The sequence below is a fragment of the Pavona decussata genome, unplaced genomic scaffold (assembly GCF_977016875.1).
Source record: "Pavona decussata unplaced genomic scaffold, jaPavDecu1.1 SCAFFOLD_64, whole genome shotgun sequence".
Classification (NCBI taxonomy): domain Eukaryota; kingdom Metazoa; phylum Cnidaria; class Anthozoa; order Scleractinia; family Agariciidae; genus Pavona; species Pavona decussata.
The window spans coordinates 499,270-515,919 of record NW_028145484.1 but is presented as its reverse complement, the minus strand read 5'-3'; the positions used below and the strand labels follow the sequence as shown (position 1 = coordinate 515,919).

At 38.0% G+C, this 16,650-nt stretch overlaps 1 protein-coding gene and 1 long non-coding RNA gene across 3 annotated transcripts; both read left to right on the top strand.

Moving 5' to 3' along the window:
• The first annotated feature begins 232 nt into the window (after positions 1-232).
• On the top strand, positions 233-7,992 carry LOC146478273 (uncharacterized). Its single transcript, XR_014865087.1, has 6 exons — positions 233-383; positions 567-591; positions 2,173-2,229; positions 4,786-4,860; positions 5,469-5,585; positions 7,027-7,992. It is a non-coding gene; the product is annotated as an uncharacterized LOC146478273 (long non-coding RNA).
• Positions 7,993-9,183: 1,191 nt separating this feature from the next.
• Positions 9,184-14,365, top strand: LOC146478272 (very-long-chain (3R)-3-hydroxyacyl-CoA dehydratase-like). 2 transcript variants are annotated; one of them, XM_085111795.1, is made up of 3 exons: positions 9,184-9,299; positions 11,041-11,974; positions 14,098-14,365. In XM_085111795.1, the coding sequence occupies exons 1-3, from the start codon at positions 9,297-9,299 to the stop codon at positions 14,304-14,306; spliced, it is 1,146 nt and encodes a 381-aa protein (XP_084967921.1). In that variant the 5' UTR covers positions 9,184-9,296; the 3' UTR covers positions 14,307-14,365. The 2 variants fall into 2 exon arrangements, with proteins under 2 accessions (XP_084967921.1, XP_084967922.1); XM_085111796.1 differs by having other exon boundaries at positions 11,006-11,974.
• The last annotated feature ends 2,285 nt before the right edge of the window (positions 14,366-16,650 follow it).

Below are 16,650 nucleotides of genomic sequence, written 5' to 3'. Positions count from 1 at the left end.
CACCCAATTCCCGATGTTAAGTTTTCGTTGGAAAAACTTCGTTCCATATCTTGCTTGCACATCTTCCAGTATCTAAATAAATTTTGTTCTTCTTCATTCAAAAGTTTCATCTATATCAAATAAATTAATGACAAAAGTTGTTCGCCCACTAAATTCCCAATCCCTCCCCCCGCAAAAAAATATACAACCTGAAAAATTAATTGCATTATGGGATATGACGTTGCAAAAAATTAGGAGGCGTTGTTTCGATTTCAGTTTGCGTTGGTCTATCATTGCACAGATTGCACGGAAGTGATTGCTCGGTTTCTTCAAAGTTTAAGGCTTTTCAACCCGTTTCGACTCTTCATCTACAATATGCCGGTTAAGATTAAGGTGATTTATTGGTGAGTAGTCTTTCTTTATTGGGTCTAGACTGCATTTCTCGACAGCTCTCCCAGCAGTTTCCATGCTTCTTTTGCATGCACAGGCGCGTTCTGCACAAGTAAGCTCCTTCTGCGACTAAATGATCGGGGTTTTTATTTTTGCGAATTTGCAACTAAGGTTATAATTTTTTTTCTTCCTTGCAGTGGTGGATGAGGGTACAAGCCCAAGGTAAAGTAGATTGGAAGCGTGAGAAGCAAATTTCAGCTCAGCTTCACACATTGAATTATACGAAAAACTTCCATATAAAAGTGTCGGGGGTATCTTTTAGGGGTTACAATTCGTGGTTTGGGTGCCCATAATCTACACCTGCCAACTTTTTCTGAGTCAAATGCGTGAGATTTTTGTCTCGTCATGACCGGGATTTCCGGAAACGCCCCAGCCACTTCCGAAGATTTCCGACGATTTTCCGAAGACCTACAAACGTTGCCGAAAATGGACGACGATGATATTCCGACGACCTTTGAACACTTACGATTCAAACAGATTGTAGACATTTGAAAGCTTTTGCAATTGTTATAAGGAGCAAAGAAATAATACAACAAATCTGAAATGAAATGAAGTTTTTTTAGAACAACTCGTCTGGATTTGTGCTTGATGCGTGAGATTGATGTCTCTAGTCCCCAGGCGTGAGACTCACGCATAATGCGTGAGAGTTGGCAGGTATAGACTTCCATCAGAGGTATGGTGGTACCTTCTTGGGTACTGAGCAGAAAAAATATGAGAGGAAGTAAATTTATATCTGTCAACTGATTTGGTACTACTTAGAGGGTAAAAAAAATTGTTTGGAGCACGCCCACAAAGAAGAATTCTCATACCTTTTAGGGGTTCTTTTCAAAATTTTCGCTGATCACCCTCATCACGTTTATTTGGGAGTCCCCACCCCCTTAAAAAAATGTGTACATAATTATGTCAATTTAGGGGGGGAGGGGGAAGGTAAACTGTGTAGAAACCTTGCCATTTTGATTTTTGGTGTGTGACAGTTGCTTAACTGTCCAGGATTTATGTGTTTCATGTTTCCTAAGGACCTCTTTTGGTGAGCAGTTCAGGTGTAGAAGTGTAAATTTTTTTTTCTGTTCATTGAGGAAAATGCCAGCTTGGTTTCTGGGATAAAAAGGCACAATTCTTTGCTTTGGCATTCTTTTCCCTTGAAAATTCCTAAGAAATCATCCAGCCAATATGAAGCAATCACGGCCCAAACGTAAATACATGTATATCATCTACATAATTAACTTTTGCCATCTCCAGTTCTTGGTACTGAATTTGTTTATCAGAGTCATAAATATTAGGGCTTTTATAAGCAATTTTTTTCTTTTATCCCAATAACACCCAGACAACATATAAACTTGTATTAAAACAAGCAAATTTAAGAGGAAGGTTGTAAATCTAATCCTTATAGTTTAGATAATAAACTAATAGTATTCTTGTATTTAGATCTCTCACATTCTATTTCACATTTTATTTAATACCTTGTTGTTGTATATTTCTTCTAATTCTACTCAAAGACGTTAACTTTCAGCTACTCTCCAATTTGAGTAAAAAAAAGTTTATGTATGTATGTATGTACACCCAGAAATAATGGTAAGAGATATTTGTTTTTATGTTAAAAAGGAAATTTAACCTACATTAAGAGATTTGAGAGGCAAAGGTTCGAGTATTAGCCCTTTGTAAAATCATTGTGCGTGAATTGGTACACGTCTCAAGTGTATATTTAGCTTTATTACTGATTTTGTCATTTTTTTTTCTCTCTAGTTTGAGCGGATCGAGCAAAAGATCCTTGAAAACTTTGACGATGATGAGGTTGAAGTGGTATGTGATGAAAACATAAATGTGGCACTATTTACCAGCATATTTTTTCTCCTTATGATACAAAATTGTTATTTTATTGTACAGGGCATGAAAATAAAAAAAAATAAATTTATTATTGCCAAGAGGAAATGTCTCTATTTTGAACAAATTCTCCAAACTGGTACCAGAACAAATCTAGAGAGTGCAGGAAGGAGTACATCATTATTCATGTATGTTGAAACTGGGGTTGGGATAAGCATCAACATTCTTTTTATTTTTTTTACATGCATTTCTTTAATAGTAATTTAGTTAGGAGAAGTCTACAGTTGTATGTATTTGTCAGTGATTAATTTCTTCACTGAACATTATGATCTGTACCAGTTGATCACGGGTTGGTACATGAAAAAATTAAATCGGGATCATAGGACTAACTTGTTATTATAAAAATTAATAATAAAGTAAATGTCTTGACTACTTAGCAGACAAGAAAAATAATTTCCGTCCTTTCTAGATAGTTCAGCTATTTTTCTGTTGTTTATACTGAGAATGTCCTTATTGACTTCACTTACAACATGGTTGTGTCTTGGTTAGTTAGCTAATAGGGTTCTTTTGAAATATTACAATTCAGCTCATGGGGTTTTTAACCTCTTGTTAAAAATAGTGAAATTGGACCTTGGCGTACCTACGAAATAATTCTTGAACAATAAGAGGAAAGAAATCAAGAACGTTGGTTGGTTGGTTGGTTTGCAAGAACCTGGGAGATTAAGAAGGAGGAGAAGGGTAATAAATAGCAATCTAGAGCAAATTGCTAGAGCAAATTGACAGTTGTTTAAGGTTTGAAGTGGAGACTACAGTACCGGACAGAAGAAACCTAACAGGGAACGCGTTCCTGGAAAATTAGGGAACGCAAAGTGGAACGCTAAGGGAACACTTAGGGAACGCCAAGGGAACGCTAAAAATTACAGTACCGGACCGAAGAAACCTAACAGGGAACGTGTTACTGGAACGCTAAGAGAACGCTAAAAAAATAAGCGTTTCGCTTTGAGGGGAACACGTTCTTGGGAATGCATTCTCAAGGCCCAGAAAATCCAGTGGAAAGCAGCAAAAGATGATGCGTAAAAATGGCGCATGATAATCCATACGCGGCGAAAAATCATTAAAAAAAACACGAAAACAAACTCCGATAAGTGATCCTTCATAAATGTCGACGCCACATTGTTTTTCTGAAATTCATTTGGATAGTTTCTGCTGGCCAACAGTACTGCTTATCTAAGAAAATCGCACAATGATCAGATCTTGATCTTGGATCTGTGGGATGTTAAAGAACCCACTCACTGTTCGCAAAGATTAGGGGACGTAGTTCCCGGTGTTGTGGTCTGGTCTTTGTGCGTATATTCCGTATAACCCGGGTCCGCAGTAATTGGCCTTAGCTGTTGCGGTATCCCTGTCCATATTGGACAAAGCTAAATAAATAAATAAATAAATAAATAAATAAATAAGGTGTGGTTTGATGTGTTGAAAGTGCTTTTGTGGCTTGAATGCTCACTAATCTCCTACTTCAGCTTCATTACACATTAAAGTTGGCTTCAAACGAGAAGAGATGAATTATTTTACTTTCAGAAAAACTATTTAGGCCCTTCAGACCTCGTGGAAACCGTGCGAAGAGCCTGTTATCCTGATTAGATGTATGATGATATATTTTGCCGTACGACAATGCATTCGAAGGTAGACAATCCACTTTGGATGTAAGTCGAGATTTATCGCTTCCTTAAAAGATTCCGATTTACAGGATTATTAAAACAGGTTGTTGAAGTATTTATTTGAAGTCGAATAGTTTAGCGTGTACCATCGAGCATGCAAAGTACAGGTAGAACCCAAAGTGCTAAGTAAGCGACAATTAAACAGATCAATTTGCGATAGTTTGTTCCACTTCAGGTCCGGCCCGATTTCTTTCGCACAGTACTTGCCTGGCGCTTCGATGTTTCAATATTCCAGCAGAATAAAGGCAAGTTCAATCGAAAAGGGCTTATTGTTTCCTCGCGTCTGATCTGTTCATCGATGATATTAAAATGTCAGATGAGAATTTTTTAATTTCGTCCCGTGCGTGGTTAAATTTGTCATTAAGATTCCCTATTTGATGAAAACGTGGGATAGGAAAAAACTTAATACTGGTATGGACATGTTTATGTTGTCCCCTTCCCTAATTTCATTGGCTATCTGAAAATTATTCTTTTTGAGTTGGTGTTAATTTACAATCTGTTGTCTCACATAAAGCCACATAAAGCAAGAGTTTGCCTATCTTTCCAACCAACACGAATGTCGTTTTGGGTACTCTAGGCTGTGCACAAAAGTGTCAGAAGGAACACGTTCCTGAAGATAATTAGCTGAACGCCTTCTCTCTAGCGTTCCATTTTAAACTGGAACGCTAAGGGAATGCTTAGGGAACGCTTGGGGAACGCAAACCAGAACGCGTTAAGAACGCGTTCAGCGCAGGGTCTCTGTTAGGTTTCTTCTGTCCGGTACTGTACTTTAGTTTTGTCAGAGAAATACTTCATTTTCATTTGTTTTGCATTTCAGGAGGGTGAAGGGACACCAAATATCACTGGTTATCTGGAAGTACTAGTGAATGGGAAACTTGTTCATTCAAAAAAGGTGCAGTAATTATTAAATGGTTTCCGTACTTCCTGCGGCCATCTAGCTCCTATCATTCCCTGGGAGATGCAGTATAAAGGAGATGGCATCCACCTGCCATTGTGGGACATAATTGAATGAATGTCTGCGACAGCTAACTGAAGCCAGGGGAATACCGTGATATCACAATAATAAATTATGACATCTTTGATGGTTTGCATGTGATGTTTTGGTGGCCATGTTGGTGTACAGGAACAGTAAGATTTTTCTCCTCTGGGAGTTAACTTCCGTTTTTGTGCAAACTATGTGAACAACTTTTCTTTTGTTTTGTACACCAACATGTAAAGTCTAGTTGATGACCTCAAACTTTCCAGATTGTACTTAACCTCTGTCATTAAATCTTTTATTACCTGTTGTTGGTTTTGTCAGTTACAGTGTACACAGCTGTGTGTGACAAGTTTGGCTTTTGTTTTGTCCATTACTTAATTTTTTTCCTGCTGTTCAAATGTCCCCAGCATACAGTATATTTACTCACAATTCAATTATTTGTGCAAATTTCTGTAATTTTAATGCTAAAAATAAGACATTGGTCTTGCCTTCTGTCTTGTAACCATGCATTTACTTGGCAGAATGGTGATGGATATGTGGATACTAATGCCAAGATGCAAAAGATCTTAGATGCAATTTCAGCCGCTATTAATGGCTGAGAGTCCACATTCTCTGAAGGACAAGTGTGCGCAGTTGAGGTACCTTTACTTGCAAAGCATAAAGTGTAATGGATTTACAATAAATAAATAATAAAACAAAACTTACGTTAATAGCACTTATCACTAAGTCTCTAAGCATTTTACAATTTCTCTTAAATGGCAAATTGCAAAAAAGCGTACCTTAGTACATTATTTTGTAATCCTGTATAAATAATGTCAAAATTTACAGTAATTAAAAAAAAAAAAAAAAAAAAAATTTACAGTAATTTTAGCAGATAGTAATAAAGTGATAGCATGAAAATATTCACACAAAAAACAACAACAGAAAGAAGCTTACCTTAAATAAGTCTTGAGGTTATGTTAGAAGTTCTTTACAGTCAGTGAGGAAGTGATGCTCCTGAGAAGAGAGTTCCATAACAAGGGAGTGGCTCTACTAAGTACACTCTGACTCTGTTTATTGTTGTATTTGTTTTACTAGGTACAGTCGACTCTCTTCATTGTGGACCCCCTTGAAACCGCGAGTTAGTGACCTCAATAGGGAGAGTTGGTAATAGCGAAATTTATTTCAGTCAAAAATCTGTAATATATTTTTTCTGGGAATTTGGCTTCTGTCCGTATTATCGGGTGTCCGTAATAGCGAGGTGTCCGCAAGGCGAGAGTTGATTGTACTCAATTTGCTGACAAAGATCTGAGCAGTTTTGGAGGTCTATAGTATGTTATCATGTCAGCAACATAACAAGGTGCTTAGTTATTCAATGTTATTCTGACCATCTGATGTTCCCACTGGGCCGTGACCATAGGTAGATGTGGGACCATTGAATTTCCTGTCAAGTGATCACCTATTTGACTGGGATCAAACATAAGACATAGCTGTCTCCTCTCTGAGGTTTCTATGCCCGTTGTATTGCCCTAGTTAAGCATGGTGCGGTTGATATGAGATATATTGTAATAGCCACTTTTATACTAGTGGATGCATTATCCGTCTGGACGAACTTGGTTAAACATTTGTCGTTTGGTTATTTGTCTCCAGTATAAAGACAGGCACAAGACGTATTATGCATCTAGACGAACGATCTTCTGTTGTCCATCTTGAAAGACGCACAACTGAAAATAGTTGGTTCAGACAGATAATGCATCTTGTGCCCATCTTTTTACTGGAGTCAAATAACCAGACAAACAACAAATGTTTGCCCAAGTTTGTCCAGGTGGATAATGCATCCTCTAGTATAAAAATGGCCAATGTCAAATATAGCTGTTACCATAGGTAGATGGGGAACCATTGAATTTCCTGTCAAGTGGTCACTTATTTAACTTGTATCAAACAGGAGTGTCTCCTCCCAGCTGCTATTTTCATGCTCTTTTAGTCAACCTAGTTTAGCATGGTTTGGTTGATATGAGTGAAGGAAGCACAATGCTAAGTATAGTCGTTACCATCATCCTAAACCATTGGTGAAATCATGATATATTTTCATAATTTCAGTTTGAACCAGATGTTTGGGCCAGGTGGATGATCTTGGATGACAGGAGCAGCTTAAAAACTTGTTTGGTTGCCTCCCCGATGAAATACAGTGAATTCATCTGGCGACACTGTGGAAAACCCTCTGTGTACATCAATCCTGTTAAGATGTCTTTATCTTAATATAATTTTGTGTTCTCACAATTGCATGTTGTAGTGTGTTGAAAAAGTTTGTTATTTAAAGAATTCCTAGCTTCTGAGGTTTTAATTTGGTAGTTTATTGAAGTTTTCAGTTGAAATAAGAGTCTTCATTAACCGTTTACTGTTAAACAGCCATCCCTCTGATGAGACTCGTAGGTCATTCTTAGAGAGCCAGGGCGGATTGTGAAGATAAGGCAAAGTCAGAATGGGTGAAATGAATAATTTCTTTTTCTTTTTCTTTGTTTTCTTTTTTTTTTTTTTTTTCTTTATCAACCCCCTAGTTAGCAGTTAGCTTCAAGGAAGCCTAAATCAAGCCGTTTGGGTGTCCTACATAAATTTAGGTTACCAAAACATGGAGACCTGAGAGGCTTTTGTTTATCTATGATAGTATTTCATCCTGGTTGAAAAAACTTGGTGATACTGCCAGGTTTTTCCATCAAGCTCTCAGGTATTTAGGACTAGTTTTCTTATTTTTCACCTTTTTTGGACTTTGTTTTACCTGGCAATCTTTCCCAGGGTGGTGAAAACATATCTCCTCTGACAATAATTTATTGTGTAGTCGGTGACACCAAAGAATATTTCTTGCAATTCTCACATGTTTGTGTGTGTTCAAAAAAGTAAAGGCAGACTAGCTTTAGTCTGGCATATTTTGTAGCAAGACTATTTCATCCTGTTATACTGAATGCATTTTTAATACAATATTACTATTGTAGTCTTCTTAGATCAAAGTCAATGGATCTTGTTATCTGTCATGTGATAGGTACAATAAACTGAGCTGTTTGCCTTTAATGTGTGGTTTGTTTTTTGTTGTCGTAGAATCTGAATGCATCATTGTTCATATTGTTGACAAAACAAAGCATTCCACCATACATAATTTTGTTAATTTTAAGACACTCCTTGTTGAATTCAACAATTTTTTTTTTTTTTGCTTGGAAAATTTTGCTTGATTGGTTTCTCTTTGCCCATAAAAAGAGTTCAGGCTTGATGCCATGTTTCCTCTATAAAGTCCACTGGAACTTAATAATTTTAGCACTACTTTCTGAGCTTAGCCCGGTTTCTGTAGCATGAAGTGGCTAAGAGTATTGCTACTCCCCCTGGATAGGTTTGTTGTCTATAACAGGATACCCCCTCCCCAGCACTTGAGTTTCCCCAACAGTTTGTAGCCATTTGTACCTCTGGATGAAGAGAGACAATATGAGGGTGAAGTGTGTGCCCAAGAACACAGCACAATGGCCAGGCTGTTTGATGCAGAGTCCAACATGTAACCATTTGGCCGCCCACCATGCCTTCCCCTAGGGCGTAATGGAGAAAGGGAGTTGTAAATATTTCCCCTCATGAAAGTACACTGCCATTTGGTGTTAGGTACTTTACAAATGGAGGCTGCCACAACAGACAACACACAATGCCATTAACATTGGAACGGGGAGAGGGGAGTATTCTCGAAGGGGGTGCTATTAGAGGGAAGGGGCTAAAGAAATAATACCGTACTTGTGGACTATAATCAAAAGTTTAACCATGCTGTGTAGACCTGAATACGAAGATGATTGGTCCATCATGACTCACCAACATCATACTGACACTGGGCCAAGTTCTCAGTGGCAGATCCAGATCGTTAGGTAAGTGGGAGGTCGCTCTCGAACGCTCGTTGCTTTTCCACGTAGAATGAACTACCTCAGCCCCTTGGTCCGGCGTTCCCAACTCCCCAAACCCCCTAGATGTACAAACTCGTGAAATTGAATTTTTGTTTGTTTGTTTGTTTTATTAGACGCATTCACTGAGGGCCCCTTGGCAAAAAAAAAACCTGTTATATCGACCGTTAAGTGGCCAGTTAGACAAAAATAAAACAAAGGCAAATTTTGGTACTAACAGCTTTCAACTTGTAACCTACGATCCCCTCCCTCCCTCCCTGACGCTTGTTCGCGGGTCATGTAGAAGAGAGGCCCTGGTAATTAGTTGTGCGAGCTAGTGTTGATGGGAATGATCCGGCGCCAGAGAAAACTGAGTTTTGTTGATCTTCGAGTTGTCATTTTACCAAGTGGGGATTTTACCATGCTGCCAGTTGAGAAAATGGCCAAGCAACTAACTTGACCTATATGGTAGGTTCTTTTTACATCTAAACCTTGTAGCATCTCCAAATATTTGAAGTTGGTGTCGTTAAAATTGATCAGAAAATGTTAGATGGTGACAAGCTTTTAGCTTTGCATCAGGTGGATCAATCCATGGTTTTATATAGCGAACATTGAAAAGCTTGATTCAAGATAGAAAATTCAAAATTGGTTAAACTTGATTCTGTATCCAAGTTTTCTGCTCAATCAATATACAATTACTTGATCTTTTTGCCTGTCGTCATTGAACGAACATGTCATGTGCTGCAAAAAGCTAAAATAATAATTATATGGCGGCGGAGTGCGTGCTGAATGATGCCTACCCAAATTTTAGTCAACTTTCACAGGTCTGGCAATCCAAATTTGTTTTCTGAAAGCCATGTCGGAGTCTGCATTTCTTTTGCACAATTTACAGGAAGAAAAGTCTCTGGCTCGCGGAAAAGGCCTAGCTTCTAGTAACCTGAAAATTGCAGCTGCTTTCTGTTCCAGACATATTCCATTTTTTGGCCGCCGCCCTCACCCCACCCCTCCTCAAAGGATGACAAGTTTTTGCTGAGGAGGTATTGGACTTTTTGTTCAAAGGAGTCGCCAAATTTGAACCTTTGGATTAACTTTTCAAAGCCACCACCAAAAACATCAACCCCTCAGATTTTTTTCTTCAAAGGGTGTTGGCAAAAATTTGAGAGGGGGTGGGGGAGGGGTGTGCAATGGAATGTACCTTTGGTCCATTATTGTGATGACAGGTTAATTGTTGGCATTTGTCTGACATTTATTGTGGGTATAGCTCCACAGTAGAAATTTAAAGGGAGTCAAATGAGTCATTCTTAAGTAATCTTACAATAAGTGAAAAGGAAGTTGTGTGTCAAACATATAATTATTTCTTAGCTTGTTCCAGGCTCTGTGAGAAGTGTGAAGGAGAGCGAGTTCCCCTTCGCTCGCTCTCCTTCTTGTCTCTCGTGGAGCCTGGGACAGGCTGATAATTTCTAATCTTTAAGGGTTGACTGAATATCTCAACCTGCTCCCTGGCGATTCCCCTTGTCAATCTCCTCTCCCTTTCCAGCATCTCTTGTGAACTCATCCCATTATAGTATGCTCAAATTGTTTAATCAATAATTTTCTAAAATTTGTAAACCCTGTAAATTGAATAAATATGGCAAAGGATTTTACTGACCAAAGTGGAGACCTCTAGATACCATGATTCAAATAATCAACTTTGTTCAATGTTTCCATATAGGTATTTGTCAGTGAATTTTCCCATTTCCTTAAGAAATGAATGTAATATTATTTTATGGAAACTTTTTTTTGTTAAAAAAAAAAATGGAATCTTGGAAATGTGATTTTCCACTTTCTATCAAATCTTTGTCGGTAAAAGCTTTTGCCAAGTAACTGTACCTTCAGTTATATGGGTTTGAAATTCTCTAAAATGAAGTTTTGTAGAAATTATTTCTCATCAAATTCCGCTACAAGGACTGTCTTTGGCACCATCTGTTTGCAAATTCAAAGTGGCTTCCAATTCTTGTGAAAGGGCTTATTAATTAATGTAATCAAAGTTAAAAATTAGTTTATATCCTCTTGCATGCTATCAACTGTAGTCACAGCTGTAGAACTATGGACATTGAAATTAAACACCTTAACTAGTACCAAAGCTACACAGACTTCAGTCTTTAAGGTTAAGCTCTTTTATGACACCCAAACAGGTTCTTTACGGGTCGTTATATATGTGATGTGATAGTGCGGGAATTGCAAGATGGCTGCAGCATTTAAGCCAATCATTCGATGGGCGCAAAGCAAAGAGAGACTCTTTTTAACAGTGGAGCTTTCGGATGTACAGTATCCAGTGGTAGAATTGACGAGTACAAGGTTGGTCTTTCAAGGATTTGGTCACGGAGCAAGGGGAGAGCAGCATTATCATGTGGACATTAATCTCTACAAGCCTGTAGACATTAAGGCAAGTAGCCACAAAGTTCAGGACCGTTACGTTGGATTCAACATTGCCAAGGTTGCAGGAGAGCATGAGTTTTGGCCTCGTCTTTTGTTGGATGAAAAGAAGCCAGCATGGTTAAAGATTAACTTTGATCGATGGCAGAGTGAAGATGCGTCAGACAGTGAGAAAGCAGAAACAGAAGAGAAAGCTGAAGTAGAAATCCTGGCTGATAATGATGTAAGGAAACTGCAAGTGCAATTTGAGAACAGGTCCAAAGAAGACGTTTTCACATTTGTCCGAACATTTTATTTAGTTGCATACTATCTCATGCAAGCAGTGTTGTTCAGTTACATTGCGTCAGTTCTTTTGTCTAGAGTAATTCTTCATGGAACAGAAGCTTTTGCTGAAGCATATGATGCAGTCAGCGACATTTTAGCCTCATGCCAGTTGGCTTCTATCTTGGAGATTATTCATCCTATTTTCGGCATTGCAAGAACAGGTGTAGTGGTGCCATTCGTACAAGTATTTGGAAGGAACTTGGTGCTTTTCTTTGTGGTTGTTGCACACAAAGAGCTTCACAAACAAGCAGCTGTGTTTTGGCTCTTCCTTGTCTGGTCTCTGAATGATGTTACCAGATACCCATTTTACGCAGCTCTGGTTGCAAAGAAGAGAATTGAACCACTGATATGGCTGCGGTATACAATGTGGATTCCTCTATATCCACTGGCTTTACTCTTTGAAGGTAAGTACAGGTCTGTTTGTAACATACATGTAGAAAAGTACACTGTAGGTTTATCTTCAGGAACAAAATAAAAGTTAGAATTGATTTGGTGAGCTCCATTTTGACTCTTCAGTGCTTTAAGGTTTATGTGGCTGGGAGTGAGTAAACTTTAATTTTATCTTATGGCATAACATTTTCCCAAGAGTTTTACTTTCAATTGGTAATTGGTAATGTTTTTGTTTTTGTTTTGTTTGGTGGGAACTAATTTTCTTGAAATTTGGAGATATTGTTGTTTTGGTCAAGGTACTAATTTTTGAGAAACACAGAATTTAAACAATATATGTAAAAGCACTCTAATAAAACGATTTCCACGTATTTTTATCTGCCGAAGACAGTAGTCTGACTGATGAAAGCTTATAATTTTTAAAATTGTTTTACCAGAGAATGCTTTTACATATGTTGTCTGTTGTGAATCCTGGTAAAGTAAAGAAAGCTTTTGAAAACTTTTGTGGAGAAGTTTAGGGGAACTCATTCAAAAATAAAATTGCAGTTTGTGAAAACAATGAGGAAGGGCCTTGTGGTAATATGGGATGGTGTGATAGGAGTGCGACCGTGTCAGACTGTGCCAGAAATAAACTTTTTTGAGATAAAGGTTGCCATTTGTTGTTAAAGACAGTGCTAGTGTTGTTTTTGGTGGCTATAAATTGTTCCGTGAGGGCTCTCTCATGCAGTTGTAGTTTATAGAGCTCGAAATCTAACCTTGGATTTCTTGTTTAAGAAGCACTTATAAATATATGACATATTTTGCGACGAGTAGTGCGAGATTTGTTAAACCTTTAAACTTGCAAGAGCGAAAATAACCATACAGGATTGACTCTCTAGATAGATTGAGATTTACTTTTGTCATAATAAACCGCCACGTGCGAAAGGATCTCCAAAAATGTTGGACAAAGGGACAGAAAGGGCCTTGTGCATAACTGTACTTTTGCATTGTGTTTTTTTTAAGTTGAAAAACCATAAAAAGTTTCAGCAATATGGTAGACAATTGTGCTAGCTTCTTCATTTGTAATTTTCATGTTGTGAGGAGTCGTTTCCCTCCTGTGGACATCTTTAATCTCAGACACCCAGTTTATTATGGATGGTAGTTGAAGTCTTGGCAAAGAATAAGGATCTATAGGCAATTTTTGATAATTATATTAAAGTTACTACTTGTCTGTGAAGCTTAGTGGAATAAAGCGAAATAAATTACCTTAAGGTTTGGAGATGCATAACGTTAATAATAATGGAATAAAATTAATGTGATAGAATATTTTAAGCCTGGTGAATAAATGAGAATGATGTGTTATTCAGTACATGACACAGGCATACTCAGAAAAAAAAAAATCTCGAGTGCTCCTATCAGGAGCATCACATTTATTCCATCGTGCATATGCCACATGTCACATTCCAATCATAGCAGTATACAGGATGTTTGTCCCATGAACCTAGTTTAATAGCCTTAGCTCCCACGAGTCTCCTGTAGCTCAGGGGTAGAGCATCCGAACTAGTAATCAAAAGGTCTAAGGTTCCACACCTGATAGGAGCACTCGGATTTTTTTTCCAAGTATGCCTGTGTGACTTACTGAATAATACATCATTCTCAATAATAATAATAAAAATAATAATTATTATTAAATATTGTTGTTATTGTTATTTATTTATTTATTTATTTATTTATTTTTACTCCCCAAATCCTCAATCAATGTTAATAATCGACACTGGGCCATTACTGGAAATAACTTATGCTATTTGACTACCGGTAAACGAGAATGAAAGGTGTGATCCTTAGGATAAAATGTCATTGATTGTAAAAGAAACTCTCTCAACTAGTACCATGAGAAAGATATGGAGGATGGTAAGGAGAAGATGCATTTGATGTTGGGGATTAAAGGGGGCTCTCAATAATCTCAAACAGATGCGGCCTAATCATTGGCAAACAAGTCATGGTTACTTTCTTGACCTCATAGGTTACCATAGCAACAATATTTTACAGTCTTCTTCTCAAAGACATTTTTGTTTTAATAATATTATTCCACTTCCTTTTTTTTTTTATTTTTTTTTTTGTCAATTGAATTGGCCGGTATTTCTATTTACAACCTTAACAGGTATCCTGATATGGAGAGCCATTCCTTTGCTTGACAAGTCTGAGAGGTTTTCATACACCCTGCCAAATGCGTTAAACTTCAGTCTCAGCTTTGCATGGTTCCTCAGAGTTTACCTTGTTGTAGTTGTGGTAGGACGGTGGTACATCATGAATCTCATGTTCATTCTACGGCAGCAACGATATGGCAAAAGAAAAGAGAAGATGACATAAACATGGACAAATATTAAAAACCTTGCGCTAAGAAGAACTCCCAACATTCAAAACATCAGGGGAAAAAATTGAAGGGCTGGAAGATTAACCATGTTGTGTCAAATCTTAAGTCATTTTTATTCTCTGCCCAGTTTTGCCCACATGTAATGTTTTTTGGGTTTTTTTTTATCACCCTCATTTATTTCCAAAACACCTCTCTTCATCCTTCTCAGGTCCTATACCTACATGTACAAACCATGGCCTTCCTTCTGGTCCTGTTTTGTGCTGTCTTCTTTGCTGCCGTCTAAGACACTCACTTAACCTACAGCGCTGCAATACAACTGAACATCATCATGTCTGGACTGGATGACTCCTCTTCCTTAATTTGCACTGCTTCCTATTTCCTAAAACGTACTTGCATAACCTTTTCAGTTTGCTGAAAATTACATGGATAAGGCCAGTTTTTTTTTTTCATCAACAGCAATGATTGGTGCTGTTTGATTGCCCTTGTTAAGGCCATGTTACACGAGGCAATTTTTCTTGCAACTTGCAATGCAACAAAACGTTGCATTACAAGTTGCAAGAAAAATTTGACGTGTAACACCCCATTTTGCAACTGCAATTGTAGCGTTGCAAGTTGCAAGAGAAGTTGAACTATTCTCTACTTTTTGCAACGTTGCGAGACAAGATGCTCGTGTGTCCTTGCATCTAACATCTCTGCAACTTGCAATGTTTTCCAATCATCATCATTGCGTTACAAGTTGCAAGGAAAATTGCCTCATGTAACATATTGGCCTTTAGGACAGGGTTTTTTTCATCAACAGCAATGATTGGTGCTGTTTGATTGCCCATGTAAGATTTTGTTTTTTTTTCTGCATTTTCAAGGAAGTGCCTTTTCCAAGGAATTTTTTTCTCAACAATGATGACCAAAATGGGAAAAAAAATTCAACCTGGGCAATGCTCTGGGAATAGGCCAGCTGGAAAAAATGAAGTGATTTAAAATTTGACACAATGGTTTATATGCTAGATTTGCTTTTTAATGATATCAAAAAGACACTCATGTCCAATATACACAAACGGATACGAATCGTCAAAACGCCCTCACCAATCGTACCATTGGTAAATGATTACGATTTGTCAAAGACGCCTTACGATTCGTACCATTGGAACGAATGGTGAGCTCCTCATTCGATCGGAATTCCATTGGTGAAATGCATCTCATTAACACTTGTAAGCCGTGCAAAAACGAATGGTCGATTGGTACCATTGGTACCATTGGTACAAATGGAAAAGTAGTCAGTCGATTGGTTACGATTCGTACCATTGGAACGAACGGTAAGCTTCTCAGTCGATCGGTATACCATTTGTAAACTGCATCTCATTAACTGGCTTGTGAGCCATGCGAAAACGAATGGTCGATTGGTACCATTGGTACAAACGGAAAAGTAGTCAGTCGATTGGTTACGATTTGTACCATTGGAACGAATGGTAAGCTCCTCAGTCGATCGGTATACCATTTGTAAACTGCATCTCATTAACTGGCTTGTGAGCCATGCGAAAACGAATGGTTGATTGGTACCATTGGTACCATTGGTACAAACGGAAAAGTAGTCAGTCGATCGGTATACCATTTGTAAACTGCATCTCATTAACTGACTTGTAAGCCATGCGAAAACGAATGGTCGATTGGTACCATTGGTACCATTGGTACAAATGGAAAAGTAGTCAGTCGATTGGTTCACCATTGGAATCTGGATCGCAAGACAAACGTCATGACTTGAATCTTCCTTGATATATAAGCGAAATACCTCGTTCTTTAATGCATGAGCCGAGACAACATGAAACAAGCACACTACACATGAATCTATCTCGTTCCTAAATCTACGAGCCGAAACAAGCATGCTACACATCAATATATCTCCTTCTTTAATGCACGATGGGCCAAAACAAGCGCGCTACACAAGAAGATTCCTCGTTCTTTAATCGATGAGCCAAAACAAGCGCGCTGCACATGAATATACCTCGTTCTTTAATCCATAAGCCAAAACAAGCGCGCTACACATGAATATACCTCGTTCTTTAATCCATTAACCAAAACAAGCGCGCTACGCATCAATATAACTCGTTCTTTAATCCATGAATCGAAACAAGCGCTCTACACAGAATATAACTCGTTCCTTAATCCATTAACCGAAAACCGAGCGCGCTACGCATGAATATAACTCGTTCTTTAATCCATGAACCGAAACAAATGCGATACGCATGAATACAACTTGTTCTTTAATCAATGAACCAAAACAAGCGTGCTACGCATGAATATTACCGGTACTCGTTCATTAATCTATAAACCGAAACAAGCGCACTA

Bases quoted from the DNA above. Each gene is read 5' to 3' on its own strand.
- LOC146478272 (XM_085111795.1), top strand. The intron at 11,975-14,097 runs GTAAGTACAGGT...CAACCTTAACAG, and splicing joins ACTGGCTTTACTCTTTGAAG to GTATCCTGATATGGAGAGCC.